Source organism: Eumetopias jubatus, unplaced genomic scaffold, assembly GCF_037043125.1.
Source record: "Eumetopias jubatus isolate StellerSeaLion01/CBP00866 unplaced genomic scaffold, mEumJub1_p1.0 scaffold_15, whole genome shotgun sequence".
Classification (NCBI taxonomy): Eukaryota; Metazoa; Chordata; class Mammalia; order Carnivora; family Otariidae; genus Eumetopias; species Eumetopias jubatus.
The window spans coordinates 59,747,978-59,772,029 of record NW_028274821.1 but is presented as its reverse complement, the minus strand read 5'-3'; the positions used below and the strand labels follow the sequence as shown (position 1 = coordinate 59,772,029).

Genomic DNA, 24,052 nt, shown 5'->3' with positions numbered 1-24,052 from the left:
CTGAAGTTAAAAATAAAAAAGAGGCAGTTGCTCATCTTACTAATTCAACTCCACACTCCCCAGCACTCTTCACCTCCCCTCAGCATGTCCACACACCAGCTAATCTGTTCCCTCTTCCATTGCCCTTTTGGAGACATTCTACCTGATGTCTGCATTCCACGCTCCACTCTGGACTGGCTTCTTTCTCAACCTACAATTCAACTGCTGGTCTAGGGATTCCCTTCACCTCTATTCTACAATGTATCCCCAGTTTCCCAGATCCTAAATATTCCTCTTTCTTGGTTACTTTCTTGTTTGGGTGGAATATATCCTCCAGTAACTTCTGAGGGTGGATGAATGGGAGGTAAATTTTGTGAGATCCTGCATGTCTGATAAATGACTGCATTCCCGTCTCACACTTGATTCTGGCTGGGCCGAGTACAGAATTCTAGGATGACAATAATTTTCACAGTTTTGAAAAAATTGTTCCATGGTCTTCTCACTTCTAGTATAGCTACTGAAAAATCCAGAGTCTTTCTGACTCCAAACCTTTCTTTATGATCTTTTGGGGGCTTTTTTTTTGTCCCTGGAAACTTTTTGGATATTCTCTCTCCCCCGGTTTTCTGAAATTTCACCTTGTGTAAACCTTTTTTCATCCATATTTCCAAACCCTGGCTAAGCCCCTTCTTTCTTAAAAACTCAGTTCTACTAACTTAGAAACCATCAGTTCTGGATTATTCTTGTATTATTTCTTTGATGCTTTCTTCCCTTCTTTCTTCTATTTTATCTTCCTGCAACTTCTATTATTTGTATGTTGGACCTTTCTTACCCATTCTCTCCTATTTGTGCATCTCTTTGTCCTTAGATTCTACTTTTGAGAGATTTTCTTTTAATTTTACTTTCAATCATTTTTACTAAGCTCTTTATTTCTGTGGTCATATCTTAAATTTTCAAGAGCTATCTCTTGAAATGTTCCTTTTTAGTCATCTTATTCCTATTTCAAAAAAGAAACAGCTTCTCTTATCTCTGGGAATATTAATTATCACTTCTAGCCATTTTCTTCCACTCCCTGCATTATCTTTTATTCCTCAGTATCTTTACTTTTCTTCCTTCTCCCCCACCTCACCACCCCCACCATTTGTTTTGATCTCTGATTTTCATGTTAGAGGCTTTCCTCAAATGTCTGATAAGCTTTGGCTGCCTATCCCTAAAGACGGGGAATTATAAAGCACAGTTAATTAAAGGCTCTGTGTGTAGTTTGAGACTGCTCATCACCTTGGGGGCTTCTCTCTATGGTGAACAGACAGGAGGCTGAACTCCCAACCATTGGTATAGTAGGTCCTCTCTCTTGGCTTTTCCCTAGAATTTAATCTTCCAACATTTTCCCCATCCCCACTGCAAACAGGATAAAATCCTGGTTCCAGGATTCTCAGAGTTGAATAGGGAATGTGGTTAGAGATAGTGGTTCACTACTGAATATGAAGACTGCAGGTGGCCATTCATCCATTTCAGAATGGCTCATCACCCCTACCCGAGCTGCGTATGGTACACGAGTTCCCCTTGTCCAGTGTCTCCCATCTCCTGCTGGGGTAAGGAAAAGGTGGCTATCATACAGCACAAAGTAGAGAAAGGAACCTGGGATCCAACTGCTTCTAGTACAGACTTTCAACCAATCTTCCTGTTTTCCACCCTACTTACTTCCCTAACTTCAGAGGCTCCTAGTACCTCTGATTCCTAAGCCTTTCTGGAGCCTAGGGCTCTAAACAATTTGCTTATTTTCTTTTCCCACTGCAGGCACTTAGCTTTCAGCTTTCTCTAAAGTGCTATGTCAGATGCCACTTAACCTATTTTATAATTCCTCAAATCTTACTGACATTACTTTTGTCTCCTCTTATATCCTCAACATCCTTGTGAATTTTATCTTTTTATTCCTTTATTATTTTAGTGAGGTTTTAGGGAAGGGTTGGATGTAAACATACCTGTTTAATCCACTATGTATAACTGAAAGTTTCTAAATAATGGACTCATAAGACTAGGTGACTCTCTATCCTACAAGGGTGTTAAATTTTAATAATGTTAAATAATATTTAATGCATGTATCTCCTCACAAGGCACATAATCCAAAGAGGCCTACAACCAAAAAGGTGTAAATAAAAACTGTTTTTATTAATAAATTTTATGTTAATATTTTAGATGGCCACAATCATCATGTGTGCTTTTAAATCTATGTAATGGACCTATCAATCTAGTGGAAGAAGTATAAAACACTGTGATAAATTATTACAGAACGTTGCCTTTAATCCAGACAGGATGGGTCGGAAGGAAGGGCAGAAAAATTTTCATAGAGAAGGTACTCGGGAACTGGGTAAAAACTAAGCAGTCACAATCACTCTCCATTATGACAGTCCTACCTTTTTGAAAGAGATGCCATAAATTGAGTACAGACAATGGTTCTGAAACAAGTTGCCACTTGTTTATCAACAACAGTATGGCACAATCCAGGCATTATAAGCAATACCTGGACAGTTTTAGATGGAGTCCTCTAAACCTGCATAGGAGTTTTATAAACTCTAAGCCCTCTTTATCCCTAAGCAAAAAACATCCTTTTAATAACTTTTTTGCAATAGCCACTTCACACTACTCATTACAATTAGATACATGGGGGAGTTGTGTGTTCAATAACAGACGAATCAGCACATTAGTTACACTTTCAGGTGACGTCAATCCCAAGTCTAACACAGCCCATGTCTCCCTCATCTTTTAAGCAGCTCCCTGTTTTGAAAGTCAAATGTCTGAAAGTAAAGCAATAGGTTTACCTATCATAAAGAAGACTCCATTTCTTAAAAAAAAAAAAAAAAATTTAATCCCCAGTTATTGTTCACACAGGCTGCCCAGGCACCTGGGCTGAGGGCAGGCAGTTACTGGTAGAGAGCGTTTGAGAAATTGAAGAATGGCTCACTATCCTTCCCCTGACCTTGGTTGTGAGGCCCTCAATCGTTAAACTTCTGCCACCAGAATATAGGGAGATTTGTACTGCAGTGGCGGGGGGAGGGATTGGTCTGAATAGGTTCTCATATGCACATGTAACCCTCAATGAAGTCCCCCTACCAGATGACTGTCTGCTCCCACAATTCATAGCCACTCACAGCTGGAAAAATAGGAAGAAAGTAAGGAAAGCAATCAGGTGGAAGGAAGCTCTAGCATCACTACTGGGAGTCTCAAGAGGGCTACGGTGAGATATCTTAAAATCATAACACATATGAAACTCTAACTTCTGCATATAAAAAGCAGTTTAGAATTGCTCATGTTTAGGGGCACATGGGTGGCTCAGTCGGTTAAGTGTCTGACTTTGGCTCCGGTCATGATCTCAGGGTCCTGGGATCCAGGCCTGGGTCTGGCTCTGAGTCAGGCTCCACACTCAGTGGGAGTCTGCTTCTCCCTCTCCCTCTGCCCCTAACCCCACTCATTCTAGCTCTCTTTGTCTCTGCCTCGGATAAATAAATAAGATCTAAAAAAAAAAAAAAAAGAGTGCTCATGTATATGATATACAAGTGGGAGTTCTAGGAGTCAAACATTTGAAAATAATATTGCTTCTCTCTCTGCACAAAGATCAGCAGCACCATACCAGCAAAGATCTCACTAAACTGATCTCTCCCTGTCCAGTCTAACCAGCCCCCAAAATAAAGGCAAAGCTCCCAAAGTGCCAGAGAAAGTGTGACAGACCATAGATGACCTCAAATCTGGGTCCCCTGAGGCTATTTAAACTGGAAAGTACCAAGTAATTTACAAATAATACATTATATGTTAATAAAAAAAATCACACTAGCTATTTTAATTAATTAATTAAATTAAAAAATAATAAACTGGAGAGTACCTAGGACCAACGTGAATTCTCTGGGACTTCCTAAACCAAGATTTCTCAACCTCAACACTACTCATCTCTGGCCTGGATAATTCTTTCTTTCTTTCTTTCTTTCTTTCTTTTTTTAAGATTTTATTTATTTATTTGACAGAGAGAGACACAGCGAGAGAGGGAACACAAGCAGGGGGAATGGGAGAGGGAGAAGCAAGCTTCCCGTGGAGCAGGGAGCCTGATGCGGGGCTCGATCCCAGGACCCCGGGATCATGACCTGAGCTGAAGGCAGATGCTTAACGACTGAGCCACCCAGGCACCCCATGGATAATTCTTTCTTGTGAGGGGCTGTGCTGTTGTGGAATATTTAGCAGAATCCTGGCCTCTAACCACTAGATTCCATTAGCATGTATACACACCCCAGTTGTGACAACCAAAAATGTCCCGAGAGGCAAAATCACTCCCAGTTGGAAACCACTGACTTAGACCAATCCTTCTCAAACTTTAATGTACATGTGAATCACTTAGGGATTTTACTAAGATGCAGATTCTGATTCAGTAGGTCTGAAGTGGGGCCTGTGAGTCTGCATTTCTGACAAGCACCAACTGACACTAATGCTCCTGGTCAGAACATACTTTGAATAGCAAGAATTTAGAGTAGTACTTCTCAACTCCTGGCTACATATTGCAATCATTTGGGGAGCTTTTAAAAATTCTGATATTCAGGCCACACACCAAACCAATTAGATCATAAGCTCTGGGGGTAGGACCTAGGCATCAGGATTAGTTTAAAGTACCCAGGGGACTCTGGTGTTCAGATAAGGTTGACAAGCTCACATTTAGAATGCATAGCCTGTATACTACTCATCCCTAGGACTGGAAACTAAGTATAAACAGGTATATAAGAATGAGCGAAGAGTACAAAAGAAAAAAAATTATTACTTTCTTCACAGCACTCTTGATATTGTTCATGTCTAGCTTTTAGAATCACTGAGCTCTTTAGAAAGATTAACACCAGAAAACAATCTCTATCATGCTTCATTATCTACTTTTTCTGTATCAGAAGTAAACAATTCCTATTTCCATTTCACTTTTAAGTTTGAAAACTGTATGTAAAGACAACATAAAGGATATTATTTTAAGAACTTTTTTTCAATAGTTGTTGAAATTCCAACTGGGGCTTGAACTCACAACCGCAAAATCAAGACCTGAGCTGAGAACAAGAGCCAGATGTCCAACCAAGCCATCTGGGTGCCCCACCAAGTATATTACTTTTAAGATTCAGATTTTAAGTCTGTGGATTTCACACCAAATTTTTTCTCAATAAAATGACAGGATGTCTAGGACTAGCTCTGAAATATCCTAGTTTAAAAGGGCAGATGGGAGAGGGTGCTGGGATACAGATAAAACTGGAAAAATGTCATTAACTGTTGATACTAGATGATGATTACATGGAAGATCACTGTTAAACTATTCTACTTTTTTTTAAAGATTTTATTTATTTATTTGAGAGAGAGAGAGATAAAGAGCACATGAGAGGGGAGGGTCAGAGGGAGAAGCAGACTCCCTGCTGAGCAAGGAGCCCAATGTAGGACTTGATCTTGGGACTCCAGGATCATGACCTGAGCCAAAGGCAGTTGCTTAACCAACTGAGCCACCCAGGCGCCCTAAACTATTCTACTTTTGAAGGTGTTTGAAAACTTGTAAAGTAAAAATTTTAAAAGAAATCTTATGTATCTGAAATATAGTCTATTAAAGATCGTCCTAAAGAAAAAGTCATTCTTTTTTTTTTTTTTAAGTTACTTCAATGGAAACTTCAGATTTTCATCATAAAAGACCCTGCAACAATTCCCAATTCTTGCCATGTCTTTAAAGGCATTATCTGGGGCATCTGGGTGGCTCAGTCAGTTAAGCATCTGCCTTTGGCTTGGGTCATGATCTCAGGGTCCTGGGATTGAGCCCCGCATTGGGCTCCTTGCTCAGTGGGGAGTCTACTTCTCTTTCTCCCTCTACCCCTCCCCCCACTCATGCTCTCTCTCTCTCTCTCAAATAAATAAATAAAATCTTTAATAAAATAAAATAAAGGCATTACCCATGAAAAACTAAATTATCATTCTGTTTTCCAGACACATTCTAGAAACTTGGTTATTATGTCATTCAAAAAAATCCTTTATACCTCCTCACTAAAAAGAATTATGGCTTAGCAAAGCTTTGTTTAGTAAAAAAAATTTTGCTTAAGGCCCTTATCTTGCAAATTAGAAAAGAAAAAAAAATACAAATCATAGATGATAAAAGACACAGTACTGAATCAGGAGCAAAGTTAGGCACAATCCCTATCAGGTTAGATTATACTCAGAGTCAGCTGTGAGTGCCTCCATCCCTACGAAAAAATCTAGAGATTAAGCAACTGAAAGAGCTAAAATGATCCAACACAGAAATCATGATAATGATATTTGTATTTGTTTCATAAGCTTACGGGTGATGTGATGCCATGGGATTGCTTTTAGGTAAGAAGAAAAGTGCTTTGTGTTTACCTATTCCTACAAACAGAATCATGTTAGAGAATTTCAAGGAGTAAAATCAGAACTCTATCAGTTCTCTGTGGACTAGTTTCTTCTGTTTCTTCATTTTTTCCCCACTATACTTTTCTTTAATCAATGTCATTTTTAAGAGGATATCCAGCAGACATGAGAAAAGAATTGAGTGAAAATCATACATAATTATAATATTTACACCCATGATAAAATCCTACGTCTGAAAAATGCTATACTATTTTTAATGTACTTTACCAGTACATTTATTGTATCAATAAAGAAAAATAAAACAAAAGATATTAGTCTCAAATTCACATTGTATTTCTTACCGATGAAATTAAATCCTCCATTGTTTGCCTGTTATTTCTGTAATGTACAGAAAGTTCTGTTACACAATCTTCATCAAGGTGAATAAGCTACAAAAAAATATAAACTTTATTAACAAAAAATTACAAATATATTCAGTGTTTTCCAATCTTAAAGTTAGCATAATTACTTTGTAAAATCAGTACCAATGTGTAAAAACAACATGAGTTCATCAAATTCTTAAGTGAGAATAAACATTCTCCATAAGTTTTAAAGATGTCAGCAGGTGACAATAAGCAGTTCACGAAGAGGAGCTCTTGCCTAGCCCTTCACATCCCATCATCACCTGATTGTTAAAATTATGTAGCCAAGGCACTCTGTCCTCCTTCCCACCGTAAGACCTGCATGGCATCTTCATCAAGGAACAGTCACTAGGCACTAACATCAGTGGCTCTACAACAGGCTGGCAAAAGAGTGGCTCAGACTTGTAGTGCAGCGCACCTCAAGCTACATTAGGGTTTAGCACCAATCCAGCGAGTCCTCACAATGCTGAGGGTACTGGCAAAGCACAATTTTAAAAAGTGAGATAGTCTCTATACAAGCTTTATTTTGCTTAAGGAGAGAAATCATCCAAGTATTCAGACCCATGCATGAGGGGCCAGAAATAGGTTCTGAGAACCAAATCCAAATCAGTGAGAACCAAAAGGCCGCAGAGGCCTAGTCTGGACCTGGAACAGAAGTTCAGAAGACCACAGTGGAAGAGATTCATAAGGAATGTGATTTTAAACTCATCTTTGCCATGTATGAATTCTCTTCACAACAACCCCAATCAGTGATCTTTCACTTTCTGCCCTAAGTCCTCCTTTCCCAGGAACAGAACAACTGGGACGGCTAGCTTCTCCCACCTGTCCCCTACGGTCTGCCTGCCTATGATCTCCATTCAGTGTCAGTACAATCTGACAGCTAACAGGCTTTGGAATTAGGAAGCCCGTGGTTTGAGTTGTGAAATCACTAAATAACTATATGACCTTGAGTAGGTTATTATACCTCTCGGGGCCTCAGTTCCATCATCTGTAAAACAGAAATAGAACCTGCCTTGCAATACATGTAACATATGTGGAGAGCCTCGTACAACATCTAAACAGAGTAGACCCTCAAAAAATGGTTAACTATTTTTACTAACAGTCATAATTTTACTTCCTCTTTGGTATAAGAGCTTTTCAGAAATTTGAATATCCCTATTATAGACAACCTGTCCTCTCCAAATTTTCTCTTTTCCAGTTCCTTTAACCAGCATTTCAATGATTACCGCCCCTTATCATTCTGACCCTTTCTTTAGATCGCACATTTTAGGTTGTCACTGGTCCTCAGCGTGAAGTGTTCAGAACCAAACATAATACACCAGGAGAGGTTTGCCCGCCACAAAACAGAGCAATATCATGAACCTTCCCTTGTTCTGGACACCACCCTTATAGTAATGGATTCAAGAGAAAGTCATGCTGCCATCATGAACACAGAGGAACACTAGAAACAATGACCTGCATCACTGGCTGGTGTAAGCACAACTTCATGGGTTATGGAGAATGTGGAGACCACAGAGACTTATACCAATGGTACTATATAAAAGTCCAAAATGCTAAGATAAGTTTTCATTATGTTGCTTTGACCTTAGCAGTTCCCCCTATTGTAGATTCCCCCTTCAGGAAGGTCCCAACCTTAGAAGCTCATACACTTTACCACCAGTTGGGCATCTTCTTTGACACCAATTAAGTGACTACTGCTCAAGTGAGAAGATTTCTGGGGTTCCCTCCATAATCTTAATGTTACTCTCCTAAAAACAGGGGTGTTTGGGTGGCTCAGTCAGTTAAGTGTCCAACTCTTGATTTTGGCTCAGGTCATGATCTCAGGGTCATGAGATTGAGCCCCGCATCAGGCTTCGCACTTGTAGAGCCTGCTTAAGATTCTCACTCTCCCTCTCCCTCTGCCCTTCCCCCTGATCTGCTCTTACTCTCTCTCTCAATCTCAAAAAAAGTTACTCTCCTAAAAACAAACAAAAAAACCCTTTCTCTCTCTCCCTAGCCTCCTGCTTTGTGCCTTTACCACAAGGTGTGTGTGGGAAAAGAGGGAAGGGTAGGAAGAAGGTGCTAGCTTCTTTGCTGGACTCCTGAACTGGCAAGAATAAAGAGTGAGGTGGACAAGACACCAAAGTCTGAACCACATGGCTTATCACAAGCTGGGTTTTCCAAAGGGACTCAATATTCTAAGTATAGATGGTCCCAGACTTAAAACGGTTCAACTTACAATTTTTCAACTTTACCATGGTGCAAAAGCAATACGCATTCAGTAAAAACCATACTACAAATTTTGAATTTCGATCTTTTCCCTGGCTGATAATATACAGTATAATACTCTTTTGTGATGCTGGGCAGAGCAACAAGCTGCAGCTCCCTGTCAGCCACAAGATGATGAGACTAAAGAGCCAATACACTTAGAACCATTCTGTACCCATACGATCATTCCATTTTTCACTTTCAGTACAGTAATCAATAAGTTACATGAGATATTCAACACTTTACTATGAAATAGGTGTGTGTTAGATGAGTTTGCCCAACTGTAGGCTAATGTAAGTGTTCCAAGCATGTTTAAGGGAGGCGAGGCTAAGCTATGCCATTCAGCAGATTAGATGCATTAAATGTATTTTCGACTTACGATATTTTCAATGTACGATGGGTTTATTGGGATGTAACCCCTTAAGTCAAGGAAGATCTGTACTCTGAATTCTCAGCCACACATACTCAAGTTAAATTAAGTACAAAAATGAATACCAAAAGCTAACCAATTATTTTGGATTATCCGTGCCTACTACATTTCCTGTTCAGTAGGGCAGAAAATAGAACTGAATATAACTTCTATTTGATACAATACTTGGGTACTAGAGCTATGTGTGAAAATGACAGAAGGAGATCATGCACAGAGTTATAGAATAGCACCTATACATTAAATATCCAAGTAAATCTGAATTATTTTTTATAATTCACTCTTGAAGAAACAGAAAACCGAGGGGAGAAAAGCAAATACTTTGAAAAGCAACAATCATTGCTTATAGTTCTCCTGTATATTACTCATTTGATCCCCAAAGCAGTACCGTAAGGCAGGCAAGACAGATGAACGACATAACACATAAAGGCACTTTATAAATGGCAAACATAACCCAAACATACATAAGAGGCTGACAGCAGAATACCCATATTAGAGATAAGAAAATGAAGACTCGGAAAAATTCCTGCAATGTGCCCAAGACTGGCATTTTTCATTACTAGCACAGAGTTTGTTCTACTGAACCACAATGCCACCTCTTCACAACTCTGTTCCATTAGCTATTTTAATAGAGACAAGACAAGCAACCCTCATCCCAAAGGTCACAGCTACATAGGATGCAGGCCCTAGATTTGAATAATTTGACCTGTCAGATCCATCACATTCTGGAGCCCTTATGTCTAGGTTCAAATCCTGGTTCTACACTTACTAGTTGTTTGATCTTGGGGAAATTACTTTACAACCTGTGTCTCAGTTGCTTCATCTGCAAAATGGAGACAACAACAGTATCTACTTCAGAGGGTTGGTATGAAGATTAAATGAGTGAAAAGAATTAAAAACACAAAGCCCATAGAATAGCACCTGACTCTCAGATGCCTGGGTGGCTCAGTCGGGTGAGCATCTGCCTTCAGCTTGGGTCATGATCCCAGAGTCCTAGGATGGAGTCCCGCATCAGGCTCCCTGCTTAGCGGGGAGTCTGCTTCTCCCTTTACCCCTCCCCCCTGCTTGTGATCTCTCTCTAATAAATGAATAAAATCTTTAAAAAAAAAAAAAGAATAGCACCTGACTCTTAAAGGTAATATCCTCAGTGCTCTATATTATACTCTAGTATAATATAGAGTTCTTACTGTAATAGCACACTATTCAATTATAGTAAGTATTCAGTAAATATTAGCAATTATTACACTAAGATATAAGGAAAATTATCTACTTTTTTTGAACACTCAAAACCATATATTTTACTTTATACTGCACCCAAATTTAAACTAATTTTTGTGTTGGTAAAATCAGAGACCTTCTTCATGTTGGCATCTGTTCTCCTACAAGCAGTAGTGTATCCTATCCTATTAGGATCATGGCTGAGAAGACATGCAAAGCCCTCCCACACATGGAGAAATGATGACCCCCAATGGTTGAACACAGGCATCTGCACCACCCAGTCCCCCCGCTCACAAGGGACACATACCCGCTTGCCTGGCCCTGCTAATGCACTGCTCACATACCTGCACACTCTGCTGTTCTGAGGCTCAGCACTGATAGTTGCTAGAATGAAGCTGCTGCTCAACAACCTAACCTTACAGCTAAAGCAGCTACAGAAAAAACAATAGGGGAAGACTAGAGGCATCAGAAGGAAGGAAATAAAGATAAGAACAAAAATAAATGATACAGAAACTAAAGAAAAAAAAACACACAATAGATCAATGAAACCAGGAGCTGGTTCTTTAACAACGATTAATAAAACTGATAAACCTCTAGCCAGATTTATCAAAAAGAAAAGAGAAAGGACCCAAATAAACAAAATCACAAATGAGAAAGGAGAAATAACCAACAACACAGAAATACAATTATAAGAGATTATTTATGAAAAACTATATGCCAACAAATTGGACAACCTATAAGAAATAGATAAATTCCTAGAAACATATAAACTACCTAAACTGAAACAGGAAGAAATAGAAAACTTGAACAGACCAATAACCAGCAAAGAAATTGAATCAGTAATCAAAAAACTTCCAACAAACAAAAGTCCAGGACTAGATGAGATGGCTTCAGAGGTGAATTCTACCAAACATTTAAAGAAGAGTTAGGGGCGCTTGGGTGGCTCAGTCAGTTAAGCATATGACTCTTCATCTCAGCTCAGGTCTTGATCTCAGGGTTGTAAGTTCAAGAGACTGACATCTTGAACGTTGGGCTCCATGCCGGGCGTGGAGCATACTTTTGTTGTTGTTGTTGTTGTTGTTATGTTAATCACCATACATTATATCATTAGTTTTTGATGTAGGGTTCCATGATTCATTGTTTGTGCATAACACCCAGTGCTCCACGCAGAATGTGCCCTCTTTAATACCCATCACCAGGCTAACCCATCCCCCCACCCTCCTCCCCTCCAGAACCCTCAGTTTGTTTTTCAGAGTCCATCGTCTGCGTGGAGCATACTTAAAAAAAAAAAAAAAGAAGAAGAGTTAATACCTGTTCTTCTCAAACTATTCCAAAAAATAAGAGAAGGAAGGAAAACTTCCAAATTCATTCTATGAGGTCAGCATTACCCTGATACCAAAACCAGATAAAGGCACCACTAAAAAAAAAGAACTACAGGCCAACATCCCTGATGAACATAGACACAAAAGTTCTCAATAAAATACTAGCAAACCAAATCCAACAATACATTAAAGAAATCATTCACCACAATCAAGTAGGATTTATTCCTGGGTTGCAAGGCTGGTTCAATATTCGCAAATCAATCAACATGTTATATCACATCACTAAGAGAAAGAATAAGAACCATATGATCATTTCAAGAGATGCAGAAAAGGCATTTGACAAAGTACAACATTCATTCATGATAAAAACCCTCAACAAAGTAAGTTTTGAGGGAATATACCTCAACATAATAAAGGCCATATATGAAAATCCACAGCTAACATCATCCTAAATGGGGAAAAACTGACAGCTTTTCCTCTATGGTCAGGAACAAGACAGGGATGTTGACTCTCATCACTTTTATTCAACATAACACTAGAAGTCTTAGCCACAGCAACTGGACAACAAAAAGAAATAAAAGGCATCCAAATTGTCAAGAAAGAAGTAAAACTTTCACTATTTGCAAGTAACATGATACTCTATGTGGAAAACCCGAAAGACTCCACCAAAAAACTGCTAGACCTAAGACACACATTCAGTAAATTTGTAGGATATAAATTCAATGTACACAAATCTGCTGCATTTCTATTCATCAATAATGAAGCAGCAGAAAGAGAAATTAAGGGGCACCTGGGTGGCTCAGTCAGTTGAGTGTCTGCCTTCAGCTCAGGTCATGGTCCTAGGGTCCTGGGATCAAACCCCACGTAAGGCTCCCTGCTCAGCTTTGGTATCAGGGTAATGCTCACCTCCCTCTCCCTTTGCTGCTCCCCCTGTTTGTGCTCTTTTGCTCTCTCTCAAATAAATAAATAAAATCATTTCTAAAAAAAGAGAAATTAAGTACCCAATTACAGTTGTACCAAAAACAGTAAGATACCTAGGAATAAACCTAACCAAAGAAGTAAAAGACTTGTACTCTGAAAACTATAAAACACTGATTAAAGAAATCAAAAATGACACAAAGAAATGGAAAGACATTCCATGTTCATGGATTGGAAGAACAAATATTGTTAAATGTCTATACCACTTAAAGCAATCTACACATTTAATGCAATTCCTATCAAAATACCAATAGCATTTTTTTTCTAAAGATTTTATTTATTTATCAGAGAGAGAGAGAATGAGAGATAGAGAGCATGAGAGCAAAGAGGGTCAGAGGGAGAAGCAGACTCCCTGCCGAGCAGGGAGCCCAATGCGGGATTCAATCCAGGGACTCCAGGATCATGACCTGAGCTGAAGGCAGTCGCTTAACCAACTGAGCCACCCAGGCACCCCCAACAGCATTTTTCACAGAGCTAGAACAAACAATCCCAAAAATCTGTATGGAACCACAAAAGACCCCAAGTAGCCAAGAAGTCATGATTCTGGACTTCAAGTTATATTACAAAGCTGTAGTAATCGAAACAGTATTGTACTGGCACAGAAATAGACACATAGATCAACAGAACAGAATAGAAAACCCAGAAATGAATCCACAATTATATAGTCAATTAATCTTCAAGAAAGCTGGAAAGAATATCCAATGGGAAAAAGAATGCCTCTTCAACAAATGGTGTTGGGAAATCTGGACAGCAACATACAAAAGAATAAAACTGGACCATTTTCTTACACCATAAACAAAAATAAATTCAATAATGCATTAAAGACCTAAATGTGAGACCTGAAACCATAAAAATCCTAGAAGAGAACACAGGCAGTAACTTTTCTGACATAGCAACTTCTTTCTAGATGTCTCCTGAGGCAAGGGAAACAAAATAAAAAATAAATCATTGGAACTACATCAAAATAAAAAGCTTCTGCACAGTGAAGGAGACAATCAACAAAACTAAAAGGCAACCTATGGAATGGGAGAATATATTTATTTGCAAATGATATATCTGATAAAGGGTTAGTATCCAAAATATATAAAGAACATCCTACTCAACACCCAAAGATGAATAATCCAATTAAAAATGAGCAGAAGACATGTATAGACATTTTTCCAAAGAAGACATACAGATGGCCAACAGACACCTGAAAAGATGCTCAACATAACTCATCATCGGAAATGTAAATCAAAACTACAACAATGACCTATCACCTCACACCTTTCAGTATGGCTAAAATCAACAACATAAACAACAGGTGTTGGTGAGGATGTAGAAAAAGGCAAATGAATGCTCTTGCACTGTTGGTGGGAATGCAAACTAGTGCAGCCACTCTGGAAAACAATATGGAGGTTTCTCAAATAATTAAAAATAAGGGGCACCTGGGTGCCTCAGCCGATTAAGCATCTGACTCTTGGTTTTGGCTCAGGTCATGATCTCAGGGTCCTGAGATCAAGCCCTGCACCAGGCTCCACGATCAGCAGGGAGTCTGCTTGAAATTCTTTCTCTCTCCCCCTCCCCCTGCTCACGTGTTCTCTCTCTCTCTCAGATAAATAAATCTTAAAAAAAAAAACCTTAAAAATAGAACTTCCTTACCATCCGGAATCACACTATTTAGCCAAAGAATACAAAAATACTAATTCAAAAAGGGGGCTGGCTGGCTCAGTCAGTGAAGCATACAACTCTTGATCTCAGGGTTGTGAGTTTAAGCACCCACATTGTGTGTGGAGATTACTTAAAAATAAAATATTTTTTTAAAAAGGGGGGAATAGGGGCGCCTGGGTGGCTCAGTCATTAAGCGTCTGCCTTCGGCTCAGGTCATGATCCCAGGGTCCTTGGATCGAGCCCCACATCGGGTTCCCTGCTCCGCGGGAAGCCTGCTTCTCCCTCTCCCACTCCCCCTGCTTGTGTTCCCTCTTTCACTGTCTCTCTCTCGCGCTGTCAAATGAATAAATAAAATCTTAAAAAAATTTTTTAAGGGAGTAATACATGCACCCTATGTTTATATCAGCATTATCTACAATAGCGAAATTATAGAAACAGCCCAAGTATCCATCGATGGATGGATAAAGAAGATGTGGTGTATGTGTATATATATGTGTGTGTGTGTATACACACACACACACACACACACTGAAATATTACTCAGCCATAAAAAAGAATGAAATCTTGCCATTTGAACATAAATGGAGCTAGAGAGTATTATGCTAAATGAAATAAGTCAGTCAGAGAAAAACAAATACCATATGATTTCACTCATATGTGGAATTTAAGAAATAAAACAAACAAGCAAAGGGGGAAAAGAGAGAGAAAGAGAAGCAAACCAAGAAACAGACTCTTAGAGAACAAACTGATGGTTAGCAGAACTGATGAGAACAAACTATTGGCTAGCAGAAGGGAAGTTGGCGGGAGGGTGGATGAAATAGGTGATGGGGATGAAGGAGTACATTTGTTTTGATGAGCACCAGGTGATGTACAGAAGTCCTGAATCTATATTGTACACCTGAAACTAATATTACACTATATGTTAACTGTAATTTAAATAAAAACTTTAAAAAAAATCAAGTTGCTGCTCTAACTGCATTTGCTTAGTAGATACTAAAGATGTCATGGAGGACCAAAGGGAATATGGAAAAGAGAAATTTTAGGAGCCGGCAGTCAAAGGAGAATTAGAAGGGATTTCATAACAGTGGGCAGACTAATGAGAAGGAGCTAAAAACAAGCTTACTCTGTTTTTCCAAGACTAGTTGGCTATTGGGAAGAGTATTTATATTTATTAGTGTGATTATTCCAGAAAGCAAATACTTCACAACTCTACTAAGTGGCATGTCCGTGGCATTGTGGCATGTCTGTGGCATTGTGGCATGTCTGAAAAACCTCCAAGCTATTCTGTTGACCCATGCACATAACCCCTCCACTGCAGAAATTTTAGTGGATTATCAGAGAACGTACTCAATTATCTGAAAAGGGCATTAAAATACTTCTCCTTTAAAGTATTAAATTACTTTTCTAACCACATATCTATGTGAGGCTACATTTTCTTCATATGCTTTGATCAAAACAACATAGCAAAACAGACTGAATGCAAAAACAGGTAAGTATCTAAGTGTCTTCTATTAAGCCAGGTTTAAAAGTAATCTGCAAAGATGTAAAGTGATGCCACTCTTCAAAATTTATTTTTTTAATTGTTATTTTTAATTTCTTGATTTCCTTATCTATATTTTAGGGATATGAATTGTACTAACTTAGACGGAGACACCTTTCACAGTGGCTCCAGGCTCTGCCATGTGGTTTGCTTTGGTGAATGGGCTATTAGCAAACATGATGCAAGCAGAGGCTTGAAAAATGCTTGAAAAATGAAGGATTAGAGTTTGCCCACTTTCTTGCCTCTTTTGGAATCCAGGCAGGATTTCAAGAAGCCCAGACTAGCCTGCGGCAATGTAGCCCAACAGACAGACGGTACAAACAACTACATCCCGCTACGATCAAGTCACCACATGACAACTCCAGGTAAGGCCTGCACAAGAACTGCCCAGTTGAGCCAGCCCAAACTGCTGGTCCACAGAATTATAAGTTATTATTGTTTTAAGTCACTAAATTCTGACATTTCATTTTACACAGTAATAGTTAACTAATATCAAAACATACATATCCTTTAGTAATATTCACACTTTTGCTAAGTTCAAGTTGCCATTTGTTAAAAAAGGAGAGATTTAAACATTAATGCAAGAATAAGTATTTAAAGAACTGCTTAAACTCGAATAAGACTGTTAACGGTTTTTTCATATATATATATATATATATATATATATATATATATATATATATATATTAGACCAGTTCTCGGGGTATAGTCCACAGAGCCCTGAGGATCCCCAAGATCAAACCTATTTTTATAATACTGTTTCTCATTTTTCACAGTGTTAACATTTGTGGTGATGGTGCAAACGCAATGATGAGTAACACTGCTGGTGCCTTAGTATGAATCAAAGCAGTGACACAAAACTATATTAGGATACCATATTCTTGGTCATGCACTTACAGTTCAAAGAAAAATTTTTAAGCCAGTTTCAATTAAGAATATCATTGATGAAGTAGGAAAAAGTACTAATTTGGCCACTCAGAACACTTTTTTTTTTTTAAGATTTTATTTATTTATTTGACAGAGAGAGACACAGAGAGAGAAGGAACACAAGCAGGAGGAGAGGGAGAAGCAGGCTCCCCGCCAAGCAGGGAACACAATGCGGGGCTCCATCCCAGGACCCTGGGATCATGACCTGAGCCAAAGGCAGACGCTTAACGACTGAGACACCCAGGTGCCCCAGGACACGTGTTTTTGATATTCTGTGTGACAAAGTGGGAAGCATGCAGAAAGCACTTCTGCAAGCACCAAAATATGGTGGCCATTTAGAGGAGAAGCACCTGTGCAACTGAGTTATTAGTTGAATCACCTGTTCTCTTCCTGGAATGCCATTTTCACTTGAAAGACAAAATATATTTACACTTGGATATTTAGCGTTTCTCAAAAATGAACAAAAGGAACTTGTCACTTAAAGGAAAACAAACGACTGACAGTATTTGTTGCTAATAATATAATTTGGGCTTTCAATCAAAAATTAGGACTTGGGGAGGCACCTGGGTGACTCAGTCAAAGTATCTGACTCCTGGTTTCAGCTCAGGTCGTGATCTCAGGGTCATGAGATCGAGCCCTGCGTTGGGCTCTGTGCTCAGCGTGGTCTGCTTAAGACCCTCTCTCCTTCTCCCTCTGCCCCTCCCCACCTAAAGAAATAAATCTTTAAAAAGAAAATTAGGATTTTGGAAAATTTGTACTTGCCACCATTAGTTTAACAGCTTTCCAATTCTTTTTTTACAGTTTTCCAATGCTTAAAGACTCTTCTAATGAGATCAATAGTGACTTTAAGGAATGTGAGGGTTTTTTTCTAATGTATAATGAAAGGTGTTAACTTTTGGAACATCTGAATAACTCAGTGAAACAATATTTTCCAAATGGCCAATTCATAATGTTACGTGGGGAAGAGATCCAATGGAAAGGCCAATGGATTTTAATGTAATAGAGTACAATAACTTCACTGATTCCACAAGCAACTAACCCTTAAGAAACCACTATTTGTCAAGTATTAATGGACTATCAAGGAATATCCCTAATTATCTTAAAAAGCTTTTAAAGTGTTGGGCGCCTGGGTGGCTCAGTTGGTTAAGCGACTGCCTTCGGCTCAGGTCATGATCCTGGAGTCCCGGGATCGAGTCCCACATCGGGCTCCCTGCTCAGCGGGGAGTCTGCTTCTCCCTCTGACCCTCTTCCCTCTCGTGCTGTCTCTCACTCTCTCTCTCTCAAATAAATAAATAAAATCTTTAAAAAAAATAAAAATAAAAAATATTTAAAAAAAAAGCTTTTAAAGTGTTAATCCATTTTCCTAGTACATATCTGTGTGAGGCTGCTTTTTTTTAATATGCTTTAATCAAAACAACATATCAAAACAGACAGAATACAGATCCTAGTGTCTTCTATCAAGCTAGACTTTAAAGGAATTTGAAAAGATGCTACTCCTCTCATTAAATTTATTTTTAAAGTTATTTTTCATGAAAAAATTAACTTGAGATAAAATGTAATAGGTTTACTACTGTTACTTTTAAATGAATCAATCAATAAATATTAAGAGTGTAAAGGAGTCCTCAGACTTAAAAGTTTGAGAACCACTATAACCTCATAACTCCTCTGGGAAGTAGACAGAACTGTTAATCTACTTCTTACAGACGAACAAATAGATTTGGCAGAGTTAAGCGACTTGCCTGTGATTTCCAGAGCACTGTTCACAATCCTGACTACATGTAAGGAATACCTGGAAACTTTTTAAATTAACCACTAATTGTTCTGGGATCAGCACAGGCATTTTTTTTTTTAAGGTCCCAATGATTCTCATGTGCAGCCCAAATTAAGAGCCACTGTCCTAGAGATTAACAGGCAAATGTATATGTATAATTAATTAGGTTACAAGCCTCACAAACCCCAATCTGATAAACAAGTCTACAAAATACATTTTCTTTTATATTTAAACCATCACTGTAGGTCCTGAATCCACACAAAGATCAAACAAAGTTTTTGTGAAATATTCTCCTGGACTTCATTTTACTTACAGATTTCTTGCTTTGCCACTCAACAGGACAGTTGTAATCGTGCATGATCCAGGGATGGCTCAGTAGATTTTTCACAGAAATCCGTTTCTTTGGGTCCACCTAGTGGCCATTGAGAAGTAGCTAGAGATTAACATTTCAAATAGGGAACACAGAACTCCTTTCCTCCTGAGAACTCAAAATTCATCAGAACAGATATAAACTTTATCATCACAATAATGCTGTCAAAGACCTTAAAATGGCCTTGGAATAAATTCTTTAAAGAAGGCAACAGAGGTAAGAAACTACAGGAACCAACATGTGCTTAGAAGATAAATGTTTAACAAACATGAACTTCATTGGTATGGACATTATTCATGAAGTTCAGTCAATCTATTGTATGATGTAATAGTCTTTGCTGGAAAACCTATTCACAGGAAATATTCACCAATTTAATATTCAAGCAGCCACAATGCAGGGCCTTCATAGTGAATATGCAATCTCTACCTCCGATGAGCTTACAATCACATAGAACAAGTCGAAAAGCACACCTTTCTTTTCCATTTGTAATTTTCAAATGTGAGGAGAGGAAAATTAATCAACAAAGATTAAGTTTTTTGGAGTTTAGAAGAAAGGATGAGGTGTTTTCAATCTCATTATGGAGATTTGGTGGTCTGGCCCTACTTAATCAAGGTGGGTGAGCCTGAGGTAAATTCTGAATAAAAAGTGGAGATGGCTTAATAGATAGGAAAACTGGAAGATCCTCTGAATACATAATAATGAAAAAAATTGCACTAATAAGGTACTCATATTTTCAAAATGTTTCCTATTTATCTCATTTTATCCTCATAACACTACACAGCAGTGAGGCCAGGTTCAGAATCCCCATTTGACAAATCAGAACCGGGTTAGGTGGCATGCCTACTGATTGGCAGGGTGGATACCTAGATTTCAGCACTCCTACCTTTAGCCCTCAGAGGCCATTCCCCTAAATCAGTGGTTCTCAAAGTGTGTACCAAGACCAGCAGCATCAGCAACATCCGGAAGCTTGTTAGAAAGGGAAATCCCCTAGTCCTGCCCCAGATCTACTGAATCGGGAAATCTCAGGGTAGCACCCAGCAATCTGTGTTTTAACAAGCCCATCTGGCAATCTTGATACATGCTACAGTTTGAGAACCATTGCATGAGGTCATGGGGTCCACTCGATTATCCATCAGCTCATTCAAGCATGTACTCCCTGTCTACTCTACACCTAACGTGCAAGAGTGGGAGCAAGAAAGGGGAAGAGTGTAGAGCAAGAGCTAGTCAGAGAAAACAGACGATGCTCAAGAAAAAATGAAGGAAAATCACATCCGCAAAGACACGGTAGAGGTATGAAAGAAAATGCATTTGCAACACAATTAAGACAGCATCTAGAGAAGGGCGGTAGATATAATGAATGGAATTTTGTTAAGGTAATGGAAAAACAGCACTGTCCTCCAAATGTAGCAGGACCACAGAATTCTTACAGTTGGATCAAACAAGTGCAGTAGACTTATATCATTTAAAAAATAAGTAACAAAGTTTACCTGTAGCATTTGTTGAAGAAGCACAATGCTACTGGAAGAGAGCCACTTAGGAACCTCATATTTCCCTCTCTACAAAAAACAAAGAAACATTTAAGAGATTGAGGTTCAATCAGCCTTGGCATCAATTTCTAAGATGACAAAATCCTGGAGGTTTACTTCCAAGCTTGAAGACTTAACCCAAATATAAGATTTGGTAAACATTATTAACAACATAAGAAACATATTTTTTGCCCTAAAGAAGAAAATCCAACAAATTACATATCGTCACGTCACCTCCACATTATCCACATATCAGAGAAGGACTAGAGCACAGAGAATATAACTGGAATACATAAATGTGGAGGGCTTTGGGATCTGTAATGTGATTAAATGGACAGCCAGTACACACTGTAGTCAATTTTCGTATTGCTAAAGGAAATTTTAGTTTATTCTCTCAGAACAATTATCAGTTGACAAAATGAAGTAGCAGAAAACACATTTGGTGGCAGGACATAGGCTGTGGTTAAAAACAGGTCACATATCATCCATAGGACAGAATTCACAATCATTGAGGGAAACTGATGCAGGCCATTTTCTAAGTCAAGTACATGTTTTGGGAATGGAAGAGGTTCAGGAGACGAATGTTTACAATCTAGGATACTCAGAAATTAAAGTCACCGAGTCATCAACCAAAGACAAAACCAGGGGTTTTGTGCTAAACACTAATATGTAATAGCATATCTTTTTACACAACCTGCCACATACCCCTCTTTCACAATTCAGAGGAAATGATACAACCATTTCTCTTAACAAAGAACAAATTGTTTAATGGTGCTAGGATAACAGGTTAATTATTGAAAGTTCAATCAATTAAGATTGAACTTAAATTCACAGTTTATACCAAAATTAATTTCATCCAGATTAAAGAGGGAATGGAAATACAAAACCATAGAGTACTTAAGTAAAGAAGAGGTGATTATTTTTAGAATTTTTCTAAACATGACAGCAAACCCAAAAACTATAAAGACTAGTTGACATTTCTATATAGCAAAACAGCACTAACAAAGTTAACTAAAAAGAGAGGAAAGAAAATTTTTCCACCTAAATGACTAAATATTAATAAACTTCATCACATAAAAAGCTCTTACAAATCACTAAGATTTCACAACCAGCCAACCTGTGCTGCCCACATTTTTCCCCATTTCTACTAATGGCCAGAAAATAGAGTCATCTTTAATTCCTCTCTCTCTCAAACCTCACATCTGATCCATCTGCAAAATCTATTGGTTCTATGTTAAAAATCTACCCAGAACCACTTGTCACTATTTCCACCATGCCACTAGCATCTCCCATCTGGCATATTGCAAGAGACTCCTAACTGATGTTCCAGATTCCACTACTGCCCCTCCCCGGCCCCCAGGCTAGTCTCCAATCACCACCACCCACGTTCTCTTAAAACATAGGTTCAGGTCATGCCCCTTCACCACTCAAAACTCTCCAATGCTTCCCCAGATCACTCAGAATAATGTCCAAATACCTTATTCTGGTTCCAAAGCCCTGCATGCATGTTCCATATCCCCACATCCACCCAACTCCTTGCTACCTCTCAGACACCTCCTAGCTCTTCCCCTCATTCACCAAACTACAGTCACATGTCAAACACAGTCCAACCTCAGGGCCTTTGCACTGTTTGTTTCTTCTGCCTTATAATGCTTTCCCCAAACACCAGCAGAGCTTTGGCCTTAATCTTCAGGTCTCCACTATACACTAGTGGTATCAGTGAGGCCTCTTTTATAACATAGCATCCCCCACAATCATTCTTTACCTCCCTTTCATACCTTATCCCCACTCATCATATTACATATTTACTTATTTATTCTCTGCCTTACTACAATAGAACATAAGCTCCTTAATCACAGGGATTTTGTCAGTACTGTTTTCCAAGAACAGTGTCCGGCCCTAGCATATAAAAGGTATTCAATTAATATTTGTGTAGTAAATAAAGGAATGGGATGAAAAGCAAACACTCCAAAAGAAAATGAACAAAGAATATTCATGGATAATTTCCAAAAAAAGAACTTTCAAATGGCCATAAACATGAAAGTATGTCCAACTAATCTAGTAATAAAAAAGTAATTCATTTAAACAAAAATACGATACCATCTGTTGTCTATCAAACTGACAAACTTAAGAAAAACATTATCCAGTGTTAATAAGAGTTCAGGGACAAGAGTGCTTATATATACAACTAGAGAATATAAGCTTTCCTGGAGAATGATTTAGAAATACATATAAAAAACATTCAAAATCGCATATCTTTGATCCAGCAATTTCACTTTAGCAATTTATCCTAAGCAAATAATTTGGCATATAAAAATATATGAACAGTAACATTCATCAGAGAACTGTTTGTGATAACTGTGGGAACAAAGGAACACAGTCTGCTGGCAAATTCCAGAGGGTCCCCAAAACTAATGACGGAAGACAAAAGGCACTGAATAAGGCTCCTGAGTCAGAAATACAATATAGGTCCAGGGAGACAAGGGTAAGCACACATGGACACATGTGTGCATGCATAAAACCTACAGCAGTTAAAGAAGGCTAGAAGGGTGGAGACAGGTAGATGGAGAAGCCATCGACTAGCCCAAGCATTGGGGTTCTCTGTTCTTATAAACTGTCTAGGACATTATCCTCACAGAAATCAGCCCAGTTCCAAGGCAAGGAGAAAAACAGACACATATGGGTTGCTCAGAGTCCTAGGACTACATGGCAGTTTGGATTTTGATTATGTTAAAGAAATAAGCAGAATGCCAAAGAAGCGTTATCAAGCAATAAATTTAAAAAGAAAAGGTGTCAATGTCAAAACAATTCAATCTCTGACTCAGCCTCTCTGATGAGAGCAGAGAGGCTGGCCTACAAAGTGTTTCCCAGAAAGGGCAAGAGCTTTCTTCCATTTACAAATGACATTTAATGTTATTAAATTTTTCAATGTCCTTTATCCAGAGCACTCAATATCATCCAGAGAACCCGCTCTTATTTACACCTTGCCAGTGCACCTTAACACTAGCCAGTGCTGGAAACTGAATTACAGTGATAAAGCCTTTAATTCACTTCTCCTTGCTCTGTGCAGGCCTATCCCTAGAAAGGGGGCATTTTTAGATGCTTCAACCAACTCTCTGGGCCTGAGCAGTAAGTCACAGTTGCTGTTTGACTGGCCCTGACCTAGCTCGCCCCACCCTCCTATCTGAGCTTCTCCTTACTCCTGAGATCAAGGCCTCTCATGATTCAAATCCTGGGTCTCTTAACTTCTTCTCTTCCTTAGCAACCTGACCATTGGCCCGCGCTCTCAAACAGTTTGGCTTGCTTTTGCCAGGGTCCCAG

General features: G+C 38.7%; 1 protein-coding gene across 1 annotated transcript in view; it reads right to left on the bottom strand.

The window, feature by feature from the left end:
• Nucleotides 1–24,052, bottom strand: part of MELK (maternal embryonic leucine zipper kinase) — an 88,583-nt gene that overhangs the window by 24,444 nt on the left and 40,087 nt on the right. Inside the window, exons 9-11 of the mRNA XM_028108745.2 lie at nt 20,693–20,761; nt 19,149–19,247; nt 6,696–6,782 (exon numbers count right to left, since the gene is read on the bottom strand). Of these exons, the coding sequence (XP_027964546.1) occupies nt 6,696–6,782; nt 19,149–19,247; nt 20,693–20,761 (255 nt within the window). The remainder of the gene's footprint in view (nt 1–6,695; nt 6,783–19,148; nt 19,248–20,692; nt 20,762–24,052) is intronic.